The sequence below is a fragment of the Fringilla coelebs genome (genome assembly GCF_963513975.1).
Source record: "Fringilla coelebs genome assembly, chromosome: 7".
Taxonomy (NCBI): domain Eukaryota; kingdom Metazoa; phylum Chordata; class Aves; order Passeriformes; family Fringillidae; genus Fringilla; species Fringilla coelebs.
Window position 1 is genome coordinate 9,358,763 of NC_140035.1, and position 20,246 is coordinate 9,379,008.

General features: G+C 50.7%; 1 protein-coding gene across 6 annotated transcripts in view; it reads left to right on the forward strand.

The window, feature by feature from the left end:
• The first annotated feature begins 3,030 nt into the window (after nucleotides 1-3,030).
• Nucleotides 3,031-20,246, forward strand: part of HEG1 (heart development protein with EGF like domains 1) — a 50,541-nt gene continuing 33,325 nt past the window's right edge. For all 6 annotated transcript variants that reach the window (XM_084209652.1, XM_084209653.1, XM_084209656.1 and 3 more), the window contains exon 1: nucleotides 3,031-3,368. In XM_084209652.1, coding sequence (XP_084065778.1) covers nucleotides 3,185-3,368 — 184 coding nt within the window. In that variant the 5' untranslated portion in view covers nucleotides 3,031-3,184. The remainder of the gene's footprint in view (nucleotides 3,369-20,246) is intronic.

Here is a 20,246-nt window from a genome sequence, read left to right on the forward strand (position 1 = left end):
CTCAAAAATATCAGTCATAAATTGACTCCTTATATTCCCTACGAAACCCTGAAGGTAGGAATAAAAAATAAGATGGCAGGAAAACACAGTAGCTTTAGATTTACAGCCACTAAACCTTGACAAATCAGACACCTGTGGGGGAAGGGACTGCATTTAGGAAGTCTGAAACTGCCTGAATGTCGGTGTTTCCTTTCCAGGTGCTTGTAAATAATATGCTGCTCATGGAGCCACGATGGAGAGAGCAGGGAGATTATTTTCTGATGGTGAGTACTGGTTTAGGCCCACGGGTTCCCACTGTGAGGCCTTTGCTGGGGCTGGTGAAGGCAGCTCACCTCTGCCATGGGCTCCAGAGGCTGCAGTGGCATTCCTGTCCCAGCCAGGATGTGGCTGATCCAAGGGGAGCACGGGGCCCTCGGGCAGCGTTTCCTGCTGCTGGCTCTGCTCTGGGGCACACGCCCCTCATGGTCACCCTGCCCTGGTCACAAGCGCCCTGTCTGCTGCAGAAATGCAGCAGGTCAGGCAGGTTGAATGGCAGATTTTGGGAGGACATCAGCTCCCCCGTTCCCCCTGCCCAGAGCGGGTTAATTCAGCCTTCCCTGCTTTCCTGGCCAGTGGCACTGCAGGGTGGGCTGTGCTGCGGGGGCACCAGGGGGAGGGAAGGGTGAGATGGAGCCATTCCACACGGGCTGCTCCTGCAGGAGTGTTTGGTTTGCATTTGTCTGCTACGGCTCTCCGTGGGCCTGTTGAGTGAAACAGTAGGAAGAATTTATTGAGACCCTTTTGGAAAAGCATTTGATACTGTGCTTCCTGCTTGTTGGATTTACAGCTTGGAAGGATGCAGTAAGAGTGGGGAGCTGCTGTGTGGCTTAGATGCTAGGGAAGTCCCTGGGAAAAGGCAGGGGAAAGGGTGTGAGCTCTAGACTCAGTATTAGGGCCCTCAGGCATGAGAGTGAGTGGACAGGAGAGCATCCATTTCATGTCAGGGCAAAGTTTGGCTTTCATTTGGCCCCTGCAGCCCTGGGGATGCATCCTTGGCCTCAGAGAGGTTTCTGTGGCCCTGCTGCCTTACCTGCATTGCACAGTTAAAAGTGTCAGATTTGCTGGTTGGCAAGTGTTTCTTTCCAGGGACTAACAAAACTTTCTAAATAATCATATTTATTACTTTCTATCTTAGGAATTGGTAGTGTGGAGTCGTGCATTTCATGTAGAAAGATATCCCCAAGTGTCTGAGCTGCTGCATTGCAATACCTGTGCTATCTTCCAAAATATCAAAATACTTCACAGCTCTTCCTCTGAGCTTTAGCTGTGCATTGGTCTCTCTTGTCTGATCAAGACAGAAGCTTTGTTTTGCACATCTATTCCATACAGAATGTGCAAATACCTGGACACAGAATGAAGAGGCCTAAAAATGTCCTCTTTAGATCAGGCACCTTGGTGTTGCCCGTGGCTTCTGGGTCACTCCATTTGCCAGGACTGGGGTGCTTACCTGCATGACTAAAGCATAATCATGATTGGTTTGTCCTTCATATTTAAAACTTACCAGCCTTGACTTGTTCTTTGGGTTTAGGCAAATTTGAAGCAAGAAGATGGCAAAAGCTGTAGGGAGTAGACTAGAGCATGGATTGACAGAGGGATGCCTCAGAGGTGGCCTTTCCCAGGGCTTTTATCCATGATTATTCAAATAGCAGAATGAGGATTTCTGAGTGTGTTCCCTCACCTTCCCACGCTTCATGGTGAAGTGTGGGAAGGTGAGGGAAAAAACATTGGCACGTGGAGAGAGAAGCCCAGGGGAGAGGAGAGCGAGTCCTGTGGGGTAAAGCCAAGGCCCTCGAGGGCTGGTGTGGGCTCATCAGTGCCACCTCTTGGGTGGAAAGAGGCTTCCCGGAGAGTTTGTGTACGTCAGCCACCGACTTCTGCTTTTGGTGAAGAGCAAAGCAGGCAGCGGGGGGCTGTGGATCGGACCCCGGGGTCGTTCGAGGCTGCAGCCGTCCGGACGCGGTGAGTTGTCACCAGCCACCCTCCCCTTCGGAAGGTCGGGTTCTGCTTGGCTTGTGGAAATTAGGTCTGATTCTGAAGCAGCTCGAGGGAAAAGTGTAGGGCCCAGGAAAGACTCGAGGGAAGAGGTGGGCCAGGACGAGCTTGTGCTCCCTGGAGAGGGACAGCTCAGGGGACCCTAAACCTGGCGCATCGGGACGCCGATAGCCCCGGCAAAGCCCAACCCACTGCTCTGCAGCGTGCTCTCTCCCAGAACTAGGAGCGTGAAATTATGAAGGGGAATTTCAGAACAATGAAGGGAAATCCTTTGCCTCCCGTACAGCCCGGCCTGGGAAATTCACCACTGCCAGAAACTGTACCCTCAAACGCTGCTGCTGGCGTTCAAAAGGGAGTCAGCTTTATAACCAAGAAAAGAGCTGAAGTTACTTGTCAAGGACTCGATTGTGATGGGATTTAGGTCCGGGGCTATGCAGTGCGGGAGGGGGGTGGCCCGGCCGTGCCCGCCGGGTGCCGCTGCGCGGGGCGCGGGCCCTGCGCGCTGCCCGCGTTTACCCGCGGAACCGAACCGGGCATTTAACCGAGGCATTTACCCGCGGAACCGAGCCGGGGCATTTACCCGCGGAACCGAACCGGGGCATCTCCGCGACGGCCGCGGCGGCAGGCAGGGAGGTCACGCTCGCCCGGCGCGGCTGGGAGATGCAGCAGGAAAAATAAAGTAAAAAGAAGCGTTATTATTATTATTACTACTACTGCTAATACTCCTGGTGATGCCGCAGCCAGCCGGGTGAGGGAGCGGGCGGCCCGACGGCTGCGCGGGGCGGGAGGGGGCGGCCGCTGGGGGCCGGGCCGGGCCGGGGTGGGGGGGGCCGTGGGGAGTCGGGCCATGCCGAGCCGAGCCGAGCCGCGGCTGGGTGATGTCAGGCTCGAGGAGGAGCCTCCGCCGCCTGCCCTTTTACTTTCGGGCGCCGGCACTTGGCCGCAGGCTGCTGCCGCTGCTGGCCGGGCCCCCCCCTCACTCCCTCCGCTATGGGCACCCCGCACTTTTAAGGCGCCGCCCCGAGGGGGGGGCATGGGGAATTCATTAAAAATCGCTATTTACGTGGTTATTCATTGCCCCGCTCCGGGTATGTGAACAACCACCCCACTGCCCCCCCCTTCCCCGGCTCCCCTTCCATCCACCCCCAGCGCCATGCCGGCAGCCTGCACCCTGCTGCTGCTGCTGGGCTTGGGGCTGGTCCCGGTCCCACCGGCCGGGTCGCTGCCCCTCGCTTCCCCACGGCGTCTTCCTCCGCCTCCCCCTCCTCCTCCTCCGTCCCGAAACCGTCTCGGCCGCCCTTCCTCGCTTCCCGCCGCGGGACACGCCGGCAGCCCGGGTGAGTGCCCCGCGATGGGCATGGGCAGAAGGGTAGGGACGGGATTTCGTCCCGGCAGCGGCCGGAGAGTGCGCGGGGTCCGCATCGTGCGGGTCTCTCGTGGCGCGGGACCCCGCGCTCTCCCCACGGCATCGCGGCTGTGGGCTGCTGAGCATCCCGACATCAGCCAGAGCTGATTCAGCTGAGAAGGGTAACACTCCCCCCCCCGGTTCCTTTTCCTTTTTAACCTTGCCCAGCTCATCGTCCTACAGGCAGCTGCTTCAGTGGGTGAAGGTTTGGGATGGGAATGGTGGGTGGGAAAGTGTAAACACGTTGTAGCTGTGCGGACTGACTGGAAGGCGAGCGGTGGAAACTTCACTGAAGAACTTGAGAAAGGTTTTGGGGGGCACCAGGAGTACTGTCCACATGTGTCTACCCATCCAGGTGGGAAACGGGGGGCTCCTGTAGGTGGTCTGCAGGGTCGGGGTTGCCTCCTGCTCGTCTCCAGCAATGCTCTCATCTCTCCTTAGGTACTGACCCCTATCAGGTGTGGGCACAGATGCTATCAGCTCTCTGTAAATACCCTCTTTTTCTAGTCGCCTACAGACTGTCAGATTAGTCACGTATAGAGTCGAATTCTTCCTTGCATGCCACATCTATAGTGCTATTATCGTGCTTTACGGATTGTGCTGAATTTGGTTTCAGCACAGGATAAATCTTATTTTTCCCAGAACAAGCAGGGATGTTTCAAGTGTCATTCAGTAAACTGGCTCACTTACTTACCAAAGAAGGCACATAGCTCTAAGGATGACTAATTCTCAATGAGTTTGGAAAGCACTGAGTGTCTGCAGGTGGTAGAAGGAATCCAATATGTCAAATTAATCCTGCGTAGGTTTTAAGTGGGTTTTAGGATTCATTGCCTCCCTGAGCTGGACTGTCAAATTTTATCTTTTAATTTCTGATGAGGAGAGAATATTGTGCTTTGGAACTTGGAGTTAAGTTTAGTTGCATGGAGCTGTAAAATTTCAGGAAATGTGACAAAGTACATTTATAACATTTTCATTTTCTTCACAAACCCAAGGCGTGCCTCTGTAGGATGTATCCACCCTAGACCAATGTATAGCTAGGGATATCAGCTGGAATGTAGCCTGCAGTGGATTAGAAAGCTCCTAACTAGCAGTGCTTGTGAGAGCAGCTTTGTGACTAGGATACTGCATGGAAATGAAGGAGATTTGGGTCTGTTCCCAGCTCAGCTACTTCTTTGTGCCACTCCAAGTATCAGTTTGCCCTCCAAACTGGGAGAGAATAATGCTGTCTTACCTGCTACCAACCTTGTGAAGATAAAATCTGCAACTTGCCAGCAAACTGCTCACCTATTATTTGTTGAAAGCTGTGCAGATTTCTCAGTGGACAGAAAAAAATATTTAATTTCATCTCAGCTTTCAGTCTGTCATCTTTTCCTGTGACCTTGATGACTCCTGAGAGTCAGTAGAGGAATGCATTTCCTTTGTTAAGAGTCTGAAAAGCTCGAACTATCTATCCACATGCTGGAAAAGCCATTTGTCAGCCCACCGGTGCCTGGCTGGCCAGCTCGGGGGTGGAGGCTTTGCTCCGTGCAGCCAGGGCTCAGCAGCTACAGGTGCTTGTGAATTATGTCAGCCACAGCCAGAAGGAGCAGGGCATGCCGTGAAGGAGTGATAAATAGCCCAGCAGTAGCTGGCTCCCCAGCAAACAGCATCATGAATTACGCTGGGTCCTGACAGCTGCGATTCACTCGCTGTTAGCGCCAGCTCTGTGCCTGTCAGTCAAGGGAATTGTCTGGTGTCACAGCAGCAGGCTGGGGGATCTCCTGAATCACCCTCGGGTTGAGCTGCAGACTCCTGAGCAATCCCTGTTGGTGTCACCGCTGTTCCTGCCCCTCGGAGGCATTTTCCACCTTTGAAAACACTTGCTTGAAGCGGGTTCACCATTTCTTGTGAACCCATCACCCTGGCACTGCCAGGAAATGAAGATTACATCTCCCTTTGCAACAGTCTGGGGCTGGGTGGCAGAAGCCCTTCCTCAGGCAGGGCTTAGTGAGCAGATGGTGAGGCAGTGGGTGTAGAATTGGGGCTTTTGAGTCTCTCACAAAGCGTGGGGCAAGGGAGCAGGGCTGCCCTCGCAGCCTCACTGCCTTTCTGGCCGGCTTGTGCCTCAGCCTGCATCTGCCACCCTCCCTGCCAGACCCTCTGTGGGATTGTCTGCTGAGAGATGAGGACAGATGGCTTTAGCCTGTGTTTATAATACGGTCTGAACCCAAGGAGAGTAACACAGGAGAAAAAAATAGGTGAAGTAGGAAGCAAGAAAGCTGGTGACAGTAAAGTTAAAGCATTATTAAATCCCTCCATGAAATCTCTTCTGGCAGCTACTTCACCTGGGCACTGAGTGAGCTGAAGGGCACTGTCTGCCACCAGCCTGGGTCAGGTCAGGGTTTGGTTACAAGCTCTGTCCTCAGTATTTCAGATTTCCCATCTGTGAAATGGGAATAGTTCCAGTGACACCACAGGGACAGCAGAGGTAACACTGGGCCCCTGACAAAGTCACTGTGGCTGGGGTCTCCCTGTTCCTGCCATGTCCCTTTTCCTGCTACTTCTACCCACACAGGTGCCCTGCCACGGTGCCCAGCACAGCACGGAGCCGCTGGCAATGGGATTTCCCTGAGAAGCTGATTTGCTTGTCTGCCATCTGTGTCTGTCCTTCTGTCCCTGCTCCCTCTCTCCCATGGCAGGTGCCACCTTTCTATGCGGCTTCCCTGGTGGGAGCCCTGGCAATGAGGTGTGAAATTGCCTGAGAAGGAAGCAGCTTTAGTTGCAGCAGAGATTTAGGCTGGCTGCTGGGAGAAACTTTCCAAAACTCTTAGAAGGGGTAAACAGTCTGTATTTATTTATGTATATTTTTAACTTTCTGTCTGAAACTTTCTGTGTGAGGAAGAAGCAAAGTTAGGAGCGAGGGAAGAAGATGCTGAGGATGTTTGTTTGCACAAAGGTATGGTGTTGCCTCCAAACCTGCCTCACATTTTGCAGTATGCATTTTGTGGCTCCTGGGGGTAGAGCGCAGCTCTCCCTGCAGCCACACTGATGCAGAGAGGTGTAAGATGCTGCTCTCTAGCTTTTATGCAGTTTCAGGTGACTGTGGGTGGTGCAGGAAGGATGCTTCCTCCCCCCGTGGTGCAGGGACAAGGAAGAATTGCCTCCTGTGCCTCTGCGTTGCTATCAAAAGGCTGCAGGGTTTTCCTGTCTCGGGCATCTTTGCCGCTCCTCTGTGAGCTCTAAGTGGATTTGGTTGGTGGACTGTGAACATGAATTCCCTGGGGTTGTATGGATTTAGCTCTGCTCCTTTGGGGTACATAATTTAAAGCAAAAAAGAAAAGAGAAGGAAGAAAAGGCATTTCAGAAACAGAGGAAGATTGGAGATCAGCTTTTCTGCCTGTTCTCCATCTCAAGCCCTGGAAGGTAGCAGGAGTTGTCCACCGAGCAGCTGGGTTTGCATCAATTTGTGGAAGCACCTGATGTGATATGAAGTGCCAAATGAGCGGTCTGAGGGATGGCTGTGTGCGCTGGCTGGCAGGGAGCACGCAGCGATGGGTGTTGATGGACGCTGCAGTGACCGCGCCTGCGGAGGTGTGAGCGGGCAGGGGCGAGGGGAGAGCTGCCCATGGCTGGGCTCCCCCAGAGTCTCATTTCCCAGTCCCAAACCAGCAGCCACCACCCCTTTGGAGGGATAATTTAACTTGCTGTCTGTTTTTCTCATGGCTGGGGGGACAAGAGAGATGGGCTGTTGCTGCCACTTTTGCAGGGGCTGGTGCCAGCCTTGCTGGTGTGTGGGTGCATTCCTTAGCAAATATTCTTTTCAGTATCAGAAGTTGCAGATACTGATCTGTTTAGAGGAGTGTGGAGTTACTGGGACAACTTGTTTCCTTCACCTGCTCTTGCAGATACCAATTTTTGGGCTGCCAGTCAGAAACTCTCCATGACTGAACTCTGAAACTGTTGTGTGTGCTCCCTCCTCCCTCCATTCTCCCCATCCTGCTCATCTGCAGGGAGCATGTAGAGCTGCTGAGACTGACTCCACCATCACATCTCTCAGAGGGGGCAGAGGATTTTGCTCCTTTAACAGAAGGGTTATGATGCCAGGTTAGAAAGGCTGTTCGTTTTGGTGGTCATAGTGAAAATGAGTGCATGCTGCTGACCATAGCTGTTCACCCAAAATGTAAAACACGAAACTTTGTAGCATCAGTCTGGTTGTGTTGGTTTTAATGAAGCATTCATCCATGCTAATAAAACAACCCCAGCAGAATACAGAACTATTTCAAATAACAAGCTAATCAAGCCAATAAAACCTGTCAGTACAGCGATAGTGTTTCAGGGCTGTGATGTAGAGATTAAGGCACCACCAACGTCCGCAGCACTTCTGGAGCTGCTGCCAGAGGAACCTCCTGGCTGGCACTGTGGGTTCCCCATCCATGGGAGCTGTGTGCCTTTTCCAAAATAAGGATAGCTACAGAGTGGTAAGGTTCAGCTGTGGCTGAGCCTGCTGACTTTTTGCAGCACAGAAATATTGTCTTTCTGTCTCTCTCTGTGCCATTCCAGCCACCTGGGGTGCTCCAGGCAGGGCTGCAACCCCTAAAATACCCCCAGAGAAATAGTCTGGAGCTGGATAGGTTGTATAGTCAGTGTAAACCCTCTGGATTCTGGCTTTCCTGCCTCACAAAGTATCAAAAGGGTTTCTCTGGTATGGAGGGGTGAGGAGTCTGGGGGTGTCAGGATATTTCTAGGCAGACAAACAGCACTGCTGAAAGCTGGGCTGATCCTCTCAGATGTGCACAGAGCTCCTCTGGAAAGAGGCAGGGCCAGATCCTGGCACCTGCTCTGCTATCTCTCTGCTGTTGAAATGGTGCAAAGCAGCACTGGGGCAGTTTGACCAGCTGGAGTGTCAGAAGGTGCTCCGAGTGAATCAAAGGTTGGTAGTTCAGAATATTACCTTGAAAATGCTCAGTGTAAAAATCCATAGTCTGTAGCTTGTCATGAGGCCTGAATACCCCAACCACAGGCCCTGTTATTTACATTCAATTGAAGATGTAGGTCATACAATAGGCTTTTTCTCTTTCCTGAATGGCTGAACACAGAAGGCAGAATCCAATTTTTCAGTGGCAGCAGACCTGATTACAAATTCAAATTTTTATTTCTTTGAGCAGTTTTTGCAACATTTGCATTGTAATTTGCTGTTTCTGTAAATATGAGAGGTTCATTTCCTGGGATATTCATCCAGAGGAGATGCAAGAGGGCCACAAGCACAGGCGTGGTGAAAGAATGAAGTCTGTGGGTGCCTCTCAGGAGGAAATGGTTTTGTCACATCTGGCACCTCTTCCTTCTCACCATTTTCTGCATACATGCAGCTGATGTGTGTGCACCCATCACCATGTATTTTTTAATGCCCAGCTGTTATACATATAACATCCTGCTGCTTCAGCAAGGGGCACAGTTCATGCAGAGTCTGCGTTCATCCTTTCAGGCTGAAATCATTCACATCTGAGGACAAGGAGAGAATTTTCCCACCCAAAAGGGAAATGATGTTGCATTACTGAGCAACCAGCCCAAGTAATAATATAATCTTAGAAAAATGCAGTTCCCTTGAGTAAAGGAAGCTCTGTAAACTTCAGCTCCTCCAAGCTATTAGTGTAGCTGTTGCCTGTGCTGTAGAATTGCTGCTGTCAGACCTGGTTTACTGAAGTGCTCTGGAGAGAACAGGGGAAAAAGGGGATAGGAACCAGCTCCTATATAAAATGAGAACCTCTTGTAGGATCTGAATACTGTGAGGTATATAATACAGATTTTAGGACCTTGGGTTATATCCCTTATTTGCCATTAATTTGTTTTTTGTCTCATTTGGGTGCTGGAGAGGGTGATGGCCACTTGTGGTCATGAAGACTTGCAGAAGGGACAGGCAGAGCCAGGCTGAGCACAGGGATCAGCTGGAGGAAGGTAAAATGATGCGAGGTTTCTACACACTAGGCTCAAAAGCCTGTGGTTTGTTCTCTTCTGCTTGCCACAGGATGTGTGGCATTGGTGTGTGCTGTGGCTTATCTTGGGCTCTGTGGGTGCTGAGTGTGTGCAGGTCCCAGGGCATGGACTGAGTCATGGGGAGCCCTCTTGCTCTGGTGCAGCAGCTCCCCAGCACTTTAGGAGAGAAGCTTACTGGAGCCTTCTCTACTAAGATGCTGGTCTCCACTAAACCTGTAGGAACCTGCTGTCTTGGAGGCCTCTGCCTTCCAGACTAGTTTGTTTTAATGTATGAGAACAAACAAAGCTGTCTCAGGCGCTTCATCCTTTCAGAAACCAGCATGAAATGTGTGAGATATAAAAAATATCATTTAAAAAGTGCCCAAAATGCATAAACAGGGTGTAATAACCTACCAACTGTTGCTGCTCCCATGCTGCTTCCCCCATCCCTCTGTGCCTTTGGATGGAGCTATTTCCAGTTGCCTGTCCTCTGTGCAGGCAGGGCTGTTGAGGAGGGTTATATCTGCTTTTGCATCTGCTGTGCCCTTGACTTGGAGTCATTTGATAAATAGGTTTGCTGTTGGTTACTTAAGCATCTCCCAAGCTGCAATCAGCATCTCAGCTGTGGGCGAGGGAGCACTGCTGCCAAAAGTCAGGATCTGTGTCAAGAGCCTCCTAAGATTTGGCTGTCTTTCTCTAAAACCCCAACTCCTGGAGTTGTCATTGCAGGAGAATCACTTAGAGGGGTAGAAAAAGAGCGTCTGGCTGTTGAGGTGGTAGATAAAAAAGCCTCGAGACTATTAGCTGCAAAGCTAGGAGTCACAGAGGAAGCCCAGGTTGGGTTTGTTTAAAAATACCACTAGCTCAAAGCTGGTCTCCAGAAGCTTTTGTGTCCAGACAGAAGGGTTGTTTCAGACACCCCTGCTTGGCAGGGCTCTGCCACTGCATCTGCAGGAGAAGTGCAACCCCCTGCACTGTCCTGCTCTGCTAGGGGAAGAGAGGGAACGCAGCAGGAATGCCGAGGGCAAACCCCGTTGTTCTCTGTCCAGCTGTTTGAATACCTTGTGCAAGCACCTTGACCTTGGTGGATTGACTCACCACTGGGAAAAACAAGCTCCATCTGCCTTGTCCCTCTGTGCATGGCCATGGAGCTGGGGGCTGTGCAGCACTCTGGCTGTGCTCTGGCTGAGGGTGGTTGTGTCACTTGCACTGTCACCAAATGCTGCAGGTCCTTCCTTTTGCCTTGCACTGTGGACACCCCATCTTGGGCTTCCAATCTGGTGCTTGGAAAAAACACTCTGGAAGTGCCATGACCTTTGCAGTTCTTTTGCCAAGGCAAACATGGAGATGTTTGAGGGACCTTTTACACAGCGGTTTGATGGCAACAAGGCCCTTGCCACTGAAGTTTGGGAGAAAATAACCTTTGCTTTTTAACTCTGAGATAAAGTCAGTGGGAAAGGAGTGAGGAGGAATTTTAAGTGGTTGATAGAAAGGCATGCAGACTGTGCACAAAGGGTTAAGTCAGCAGGGTTAGCTGTTGTCCCAGGGGTACAGCCCAGGCTGCATTTCCCAGAAGACATCGAGTTGCACACACACATTGAGGGCGTTTTTCTCAGCATTTTTCAGCAGGCTGTGATGGCAGAGGTTTTGAGGGCTGTTACGGGATCAGTCTGACCTCTCGCCTCTATAACTAGGCAGACACTGTGGTAATTTCTGCTACCAGAACCACCCTTAGATTCCTGTGAAATCTCCAGAGCATAGAAGAAACCCTGTGCAGGCATTTTGGACTGATGCACAGGCTTTTTTGGTTAGTGATAGCAAAGGTGGGCTCTCTTTTTCCTTGAAGAGCATGCTAAAAGGCACTCCTGCATCTGGAGTGACAAGAGGAATTTAGATCTATGGAGCACAATTATTCACGTCAGTGCTTGTTAGGATGCTGGTGTTAACACCCTTCCTCTTGTGGAAAATCTCTTAAGCCCTGAGGACTGATGTGAAACGTCACGCTCTGGTGAACTTTGCTGAAGCAGGGATGAATCACACTAAGTTTGGCTTCAATATATTGTCCAAAAGATACCTTCTCTGATAGCCTAGGAAGAGGGTTCTGCTGCCCACCCACCCAGTGTGTCAGGAACTATTCTGGGGGGAGGACAGCACTTTCTGGAGTATGCATAAATTGGGGGGTTAATGTGGCAGTTTGGATATTTGGGGGGTTTTTCATTTGGCTTTGGTTTTGAGTGCTCTATAAAACCAAAAGGCAGGTCTGCAAGAGATCTCAAGACATTTCCCAAGGGATCTCAATAGAACTCCTCCCTATCTTCTGGGATCACCCAGAGTGGTAGATAAATATACCACTTTTTTTTTTTTTTTTAATGAGAAGGGTTTCACTGCATCTCTGAATAACTGTCCTGCTACATCCGTGCCACTATAGGTAAGAAAACACTTAGTTATCAGGGAAACTGTAGCAGCTGGTAGTTAAACCTTCTGCAAAGAAATATCCCAGACAAGTGTTGGCCAGGTTTGACCCTGCATTACTTGTAAGATCTCCCAAACTGACAAGGTAATTTAGCAATTTGGGAAGGAAATGCAAAAGGTAACCCTGTCTGTTGAAGTCATTTCTCCCCTGTGATGGGCATGATTTCCAGGAGTGGAAGCATCCACAGACCAACTGCGCATGATTTGAGCTCCTTGTCAATTGGAATCAAGGACCCTGATTGTGGAGCATAATGCTGCTCTTGTAATTCAGCCTTTATCTTTGTGCTGGAGCTGGGTATAATTGTATCTGTGTCTGGAGGGACAAGGAGAAGGGTTTCAGTGGCTGGTACTCACAAAGGCATCTTTAGAAACCTCCTCATCCCTGGTACAAGCGTGGTAGGGCTTAAATGAAAATACCCCTGAGTAGCTTTAGACATTTGAACAGTCATCATTGTTTGATTCAGATTTGGTTACAGGACTAACATCTAAATGTTAATTCTTTTTAGGACATTATCAGCTCTTTCAGCAAATGCAGAATGGGGATGCAGTATTAGACCGTCAGCCAACCCTGCAGATAAAGGCCCTTTGAAAGGATGTTTCTTAGGAGGGAAACATAATCAGAGAATGCAGAAAATCATGAAGATGGTCTCTTCTTAGGAACAGGTAGCAAATGTGTTGCATGAAGAAAGCTAAATGAACCAGGAGGATTTTAAATTGAGGAATGGGAATAATAGCAATTTTGTGGCCTCTGAGGACAGTCCCCAGCATGCAGTCAGAGATCCTCATCATCCTGTCCTGCAAAGTGCTGGTACACCTGGAGGTTGTAGTGTGTTGGATAAGCTGTGTCACACACTGGGTTAAGACCCGAGTTGGTGGCCACATGGATGTGCCAAGGCAGTTGATGTGTGGTGGCTCTGTGCTGGGCAATGTCTTTGTGTGGGCAGGTGGGATTTGGGCACAGATTTCTGTCCTCTCAGTCTTCTGCACTGCCTTGCTCACCACCCCATGCCAGTATGCATCGAGATAGGATGTGACCTGACCACGACTCCCTCTGAGCCCTCTGTGACAGCTCAGAGGGTGACAGCCCAGCCCTGCCCTTCTCCAGCACTCATTCCCACTGTGCCTACATCTGAAAGGAGGTGTCTATTGTTCAACTTCCCTGAAACATGTGCAGAGAGGCACTGGAAGGGGCAAATCCCTCCCCCTGTTCTCGGAAAGGAAACGTGTGGCTGCAGAGGCAGTGGCACAGTGGTGGCTGTGGGGCAGGGCCTCTGTTCCGGCTGCCCCTGGGCAGTGCTGCTCCTCTGCTTGTCAGTGGGGAAGGACCTGGCTCATCCCCTGGAAGAAGGAGGGCTGGCAGCATCCTGAGCTGCCACCGCTGCTTCCGGCGGCAGATCGGCGCGATGTCATCTAGGAAACGCGATTTAGATCATCATCCTTTGGCAGCAGGTGGGGGAAGGGAGGTGGGGGCCCTTGTCTCTTCTGGGGATTCATTTCTCTTTAAGCTGCTTTATTTTTTTTTTGCCTATTTGCCTTTTTTCTCCATCCCTTCACAAGTCTCACTGCCCCTTGCTGAAGGGTAGGAGCCACGAGAGCATCCATGGCTCCTGTTGCCATGACATCGTGCCCTGCATCCTGCCTTCAGCTGGGGGTCAGCCTTGGGCTGCCTTCAGTTTTCCCTTGGGATGGGGTTGCATTTTGCTGGTCTACATGGAGAGAAGAATCCACTGAGCCTTGTGTCTGCATGTCACCAAATGGCCCCTACCACTAGGCAGTCTGATGATTTTCCTGCATCCAAGAGGGCTCCTTATCCTTCTCATCCCCACAGTGCCCTTGAGAAGTTGCTCAATTCCCAGGCTGGTCATCATCCCTGGTGTGACTGCCAGCCAGCAAAGCTCTTTGGCCTAATGTTAAGCACAGGGAATAGTTCCCTGGGGAGCTCTTAAGTACATTGCTGGAGTGAGGCTCTGGTCAGGACACCTGGACCAAAGCCCACCTGCGTCAGTGAGCAGCATGGCTTGGCCCTCAGGGACTCATGGCAGACCCCTGGCTGCTCCCAGCCTCACCTCTCAGCATTGCAGCACCTTTTCCTACTCCTTCCTCTATCTTCCCAGTATTTATTGTCCCTTCCTGTGTGTGGGAAGCAGGTCCTGGACTCAGACCACTTTGGAGCAGGGACTTGTGGTTTTCTTTCCAGAGTGGGATGTGAAGACACAATCTTGTTTTCACCTGGGTCTGCAAAAGGCTGGGTCCTCAGCCCCTGGGGTAGATGTCTTTTGCCATTGCCTGGCATTACTTTTTGATAGCCGTTAAAGTTTTGTGCAGAAAAATCTGTGCTTCAGCCCACAGTCCCTGTGGTTTTGAGTAAAAACCCAGATAATTACAAATACCAATAGTTTGGGTGTTTCTTTCCCCTGGAAGATCTGTTTAAGTCAAATTCAAGTCACTGAACTTATATTGGGAGTAAATAAGCTTCGTGGAACGGCTTTGGTTATCATGAGGTCACACAGAATGAGCTAATGCTCCCCTCTGGCCTGGAAATTAGACTTTCCAGACAGCAAAATTTCATCCTGCAGGTTCTAAGCCTCTAGCACCTTTCCTAACAGGGGAGTCCAAGCCCCAGGTCTGTGCAGTGCTCAGCCCTTATCACCAAAACCCAGCCCTGCCTGGGGGCAGGTTTCCTGCACAGCCAGTGAGCCTGGGCAGCTGCTGTGGGTGAAAGCCATCCCGTGGGTAGTGGTGCCCAGCTGGCAGGCAAAGTGCAGCGAATGTCTCCACAGCAGAGTGAACTTGCTGCCCTGGAAATATTGACCCCTGTGAGATTTTCCCAAGCTGCAAATCTTGCAGACGAATTCCAGGTTTCTGGAAGTATTTGTGTGAGGGGTCTGGAGAAAGAGCCACATTAGAAATGAAGCTGTGTGCTTGCAGAAGCTGGCAGCAGCCTGGTCCTGCTCCCTCCAGCCTCACCAACCTGTTTCTTACCACTGCACCAGAACTGTACACACCACCATGGATTTTTCTCTCTCCCCCCCCCCGCCCCCCCATCTCTTTTGCAGCCAGGATGTTTTTTCTTGCCTTTTTATTGTTCCAGTGACCTAGCAACTCCACTTTGGTGGAGTCCTGCCAGGAGACTTCCTCCCCAAGCCGTCTGATAGTCTCCAACAGCACTGCCCTCGGATGGGAGCAGAAGTTAAAATGACACTAGGCTGGGTCCCTGTGTGGCTTTTGCTCTGGCCTCATGAGTGCTGGTGAGGGCAACATTGCCTTCCCAACTAGAAAAGCTTCCAGGGGGCTTTAAAAACCTCAGGGAAAGGAAGGAGAAGCAGTGCGTGGGTGATATTTTCTGTAATATTTCTGCAGGACAATGTAGAAAAGACTGGGGGGTTTTAGAAGTGAATTTGCTGATGCTGGGATTTAGCATTTGGGATCTATGGTACAGGCAGGGTAGCTGAGGACATTTCAGCATTGCAGGGTAGCAGGCAAGGGGATGGAGAGGAGGTGTGAGTGCTCAGAGAGCTGTGCAGTCAGGGAGATTTATTTTGGCTTGTTTGTACTGATGTTTACTAAAAACAGTAGAAAAGAAATCCCTTTGGTAAGTGCTTCTGGGGCTGCCTTTGCTCTACCCTGGGCCTGCGGGGGCTTTTCCCACATTAACACTGGAGGGGCTCTGCCAGGGCAGAATAGAAATGAGCTGTCAGGAAAGAAAATATGGCTGGGTTTGGCTTTCTGCTCAGGAAAGGCTGTCAGGACACAGGGCCTGGGACACTGGAGGTTCAATCTCTGATGGATGGATGGATGGATGGATGGATGGATGGATTGAGATTTTACTGTAGCCTCAGCATGGTTATGGTTTTTTTAGCAGTATGGTAAGTCATAGTTTATCCCTGTTGGAAATGGTATTTTCTATAAACGTGTTTTTCAAAGACTTTATGATGAACCAGGATTTTTTTTTTAAAATTCAGTTGCTAAAAGCTGTTTAAAAACAAAAGTCTATGAAAAGAGGTTTGAGGAGCTGCCCTGAGCCACAGGCTGGTGGTTTTCAGGCAGCACAGGTGGTCCCATGGATCCATGTGGTCTCAGGGATCTGTGGATTGAACCAAACTGCCCAAGAAAGAGAAGTAAGAAGCTTAGGATTTCATGGGCTTGAGCAGGTGATCTGGGAGCCTGCACCTCCCCAGGGAAATGTTTAGGACACCAAAACTAACAGGCTGTAAACCTCTTGATAAGCAGAACAATATCCTGTCCCTGCACTTTGCAGGTTTTACCCCAGTTGTGGGTGCTCCACATGCATATATCCTGTGCTTTTGGCAAGGATCACAGATTTCTGTGTATTCTTTATTTTGGATAACCTGTTTCCTTGCTTTAAGGTACTGCTTTTAAGAGCAGTAATTGGATCTTTTTTTTTTTTTTTTTTTTTTTTTCCTAATGGCATCTCTGAGCATCAGGCTCTGGGATGGGGAAAAAAGGTGTAGGAAGCAAAAATGGCCTTTAGCATCCTCTGAGGTTTTACAGGTGCTAGAGGGGAAGTGGTGTGGAAATGCAGAGTGGTTTTGTGTCATAGAGCAGAACTGCAAGCAAGGTGCTGTGGCATGGCACTGGAGTGTCTGAGGATGATGCTGATGTGCCGTGGGCACCCATGGCTGGAAGTGGCCAGGTGGGCATTAGCCATGTGGACCTTGGCATTCAGAGCTTGCAGGGGCTGCTGCTGGCATCAAACCACTTTTCTTGAGCTGACATATTAAAGCTCTAGGCACCTTTGTTGCCTGCATAAATCCTTCCTATTATGGTTAAAATGACTGAAGGTCCTGTGAATTGCTGTCCTGCTCTGCTTGGGGGCCAGTGGGGTGAGGACGAGGAGCAGAAGCACCAGAGCAAGGGAATGTGTCTGTAGGGTCCTGCATCCAAACCAACTCACACAAAAGGGTGAGAGGCTCAGGCAAAGCTTCTGCACCTCTTCCTTTCTTCCCCGTACACGCTCTCTTGCCACCTTTCTTAATCCAGACAGAATAAATCCTTGTAGTGATATAAAAAAAATAGCAGAACAGGGTTGACTGCATGTGGTTAAAAACCTCTTGCATTTTCCCCGCACTTAGTGCACACGAGGGACCTTCCCCGAGCAGTATTATCAGCGTGTTTACTCTCAATTGACCCATCTCAAGTATGAAATTTTTTTTAACCTCCATTTCAGCCCCCCCTGCTCACCCCCCCGCCTTGAACTTCTTCTTTCAGAGCAAGAACAAGGAAGGAAATTGAAAATCCCAGAGAGCCCTGGACGGTCCAGATTTAGGGCTTTAGCTTTTGTTCGCACAAACTCGCTTGGCTCCTAACCGGCCTCCACCCATGATCCCGACATCCGCAGCAGCCGTTCAAAACAGAGCGCAGAGCCCGGCCCCGGCGGGGACCGGAGCCGCCCCCGGCCCCGGCTCCGCTCCCCGCTCCTTCTCCCGCGCTGCCCGCCTTTCTTCCTAACCTCTGCCTACAGCCAGCGAAGAGTTTTCGAAGTCGAGATGAGTTTTTTCTCCCCTCCGCGAGCCTCGGATGATGTTAAGATTATGCAACGTTAACAGATGTGGGGTTTACAATTCTAGCTGCCTGTCCTCGGGAGGAGCCTCCGCGGGCGCTCCGCTCGGCACGGGATGCTCCCGGGGCGGCCCGCAGCCCTGGCACAACAGCGGCTCCGCGGGCGGCTCCGTTCCCATCCCAGCGGGAATGCTCCCCAGGGAATGCCACCCTCCCGGCGATGGACTGCTCCGGGCGAAGGGCTGCTCTGGGCAGCCAGTCAGCTGCTCTTGGCTTTCCTTCTGTGCAAACTCAGTTTAAATTTGTGTTCCCCCGTCAAGAAAGTGTTTTTGTTGCCCTCGAGGGGAAAAAATCCCATCTTCAGGGGAGCAGTAGGGCTGGGCTAGCTTGTGGTGTGCCTTGGTTGGCTGCAATCTCCTGACAAATGCTGCCTGTGGGGATGCTGCTCTCCTGGCATCAGCAGGATACATCCCTCCTAAGGTGGGATGTATCCTGCTGATACAGGATACATCCCACAGCCTGCCCTAAGGTGTCTGTGTGTCATCACAGTCACTGCAGAAAACTTGGATTATTGTGCTTTTTGGTGTTGTGCTGAGCCATGGTTGAGTTGTGAGCATCACCTAAACACTGCCCTGGTAGCAGCCAGCTGTCTCTGAAACAGGGCAATGCCTGTGCTGTGTCACAGATGGAGACACAAGATTGTTGGCCCAAAAGAGGTTTTTCAGAAGTCTCACAAGGTAGATATCCAACTGGGCTGCCAGGGGCAAGCCCAAAGCCTTGAGAAATCAGCTGGAACTTGATCTGTTTGTCCTGGCTGAGCTGTGTAACTCGGCTCACAGCAAGCCACAGACTTGTTATGCTTGCAAAGAAAAAGTAACTCCGAGCCTCGACCTGTCTGGTGAGCATCACTGCTAGTTTTCCCTGGGAAGGAAAACACCAATCCAGTGGGTGGCAGGGTTTTGTGCTGGAAGTCAAATATTTCTCAGTGGCTGTGGTTATGTGGAGTTAAACCGTGCAAAGCTGTTGGCAGCTTAGGATGTGATGAAATTGTTAGTGACAGATCAGTACCTCAGCTAAAGGGCCACTCTGCTTTAAGCCTTTAATGCATCAGGGGAGGCCAGATGGTCCCATGGGGAATTTTTTGGAAGAAGTTTGATCTGGTCTGCCCACTCCAGAGCAGGGTCGTCTTTGAAGTCTTAATTTCTGCAGGCAAATCAAAGAGGATATTGTGGTTTTATCTTGCACTTCTGGTAGGCTTGATGGATGTGAGATTTCATGTCTGTTTTGTTGAACAACGCATTTTTTTGGGGGTTTCCTTACTACATGCTGTGGGTTGAATTCTCCAGTGTAGCTTATGCTCTGCACCTGCTGATGTGGGGAGCTGAGCCTGTGCTAGCACGAGGTTTTCCTCCCTGCACCAGGACCTGGTATACCTTGCAGGGCAGGGTCAGAAATGCCAGATGACTCTAAAAAGCCTGTGTAAATAATACCTTCTCATTCAGCCCCTCCACTGCCTGGCTGCACTCAAAGCCAGGTTTGCTGGCGCCCACAATAAGGGGAAGGGTTTTGCTTCAGTTTATTCCCAGCATTTCTGCAGAGCCAAAAGAAGATAGAGAACACTCTGAGGTGGATTTGCAGGGCAAACAAGCACCAGATAAGCAAACAGCAGTGTTTTACTTTTGAACTGGTCTCATTCAATCAAGGAACATACTGAAGGCATTGCTTGCTGGCATTTCCAGGGCTACTTTTTAAGAAGTGGCAATGAAATGCCTGCTGCAGTGTGATGCTGTACATTTTAGCCTGCCCGTCCAGAGCCCTTGTTGACAAATGAGTTGGCAGCCTGAGAAAGCAGATTTCCCTCTGTCTATCCTCATACCCTAAGGGTTTCTTTAAGCATCTGCTGCTTTGCCTTCTCTCTGTGCAGAAAGCTGGCCACAGGCTTTCCAGTCAGCATGGGCTGCGCAGCTGAAAGCTTTTAGTGAGAGCGGGATGGAGAGAAATTCAGTGCACTGCCCTCCAGCACAGCCACGTTTTTTGGGGCTGCTATAAATGGACTTGTGGGCTTCAATTACAGGCTGGGTATTGGCTTGGAACTGAGCACAGCCAGCATCCCCTGCCACTTCCCATCCCCTTGTCCAGCTGGTGAGGACCAGGAGCTTGTCCCATGAGACAGGCGGTGGCTCACAGTGGGCTCTGGGTGGCAGTGGCTGCTCGGCATTGCAGCTGACAGTAATGCTGCCCTGGGGACTCTGCTCCACCACAGCTCCTGTCTCCTCAGCCCACAGGGGGCTTAGACTGCCAGGATGAAATACAGACTGTCCTACCTACCCCTCTGTTTCTTGGTGAGCTCCCACTGAAGGTATTGCAGATGTATAGAGGACGCCACTTCTGAATTGCCACCTCTGTTGTGACAGGTACAGCAACTCCAAGGAAGATGTACAAGGCAAGGAGGAGGTGTCCCACAGGTGTTTGTCTTGGACACACAATTTTCTTAGAGAAAGTGTGTGGAGGCCCAGAGCAGGTTTAACCTTCAAAATCAGAGTTTTTGGGCAGAGACTGACTGCCTTTATCTGCTGCCTGTGGATGCCATCACACGACAGAGACTGCGTTTTGTTGTAAGGAAGATGGACAAAACAGGGACCTTGCCCTTTCAGATTTGGACTTGCTTTTGACTTCAAAGCTTGTTGTGGGCTTTGAAGGTCATCTGAGGTTGCAGTGCCAGCCAGGCCTTGGGACTGTTACATAGATAGTGGTTGCTGATTTTTGTGTGAACTGATATGCAGTGAAATCCTCACAGTCCTGTGAGGGTTTTTCATCTCCATTTCATTTTCATTTCCCTAAGCTGAAAACCCTGATTCCCCGGACCACC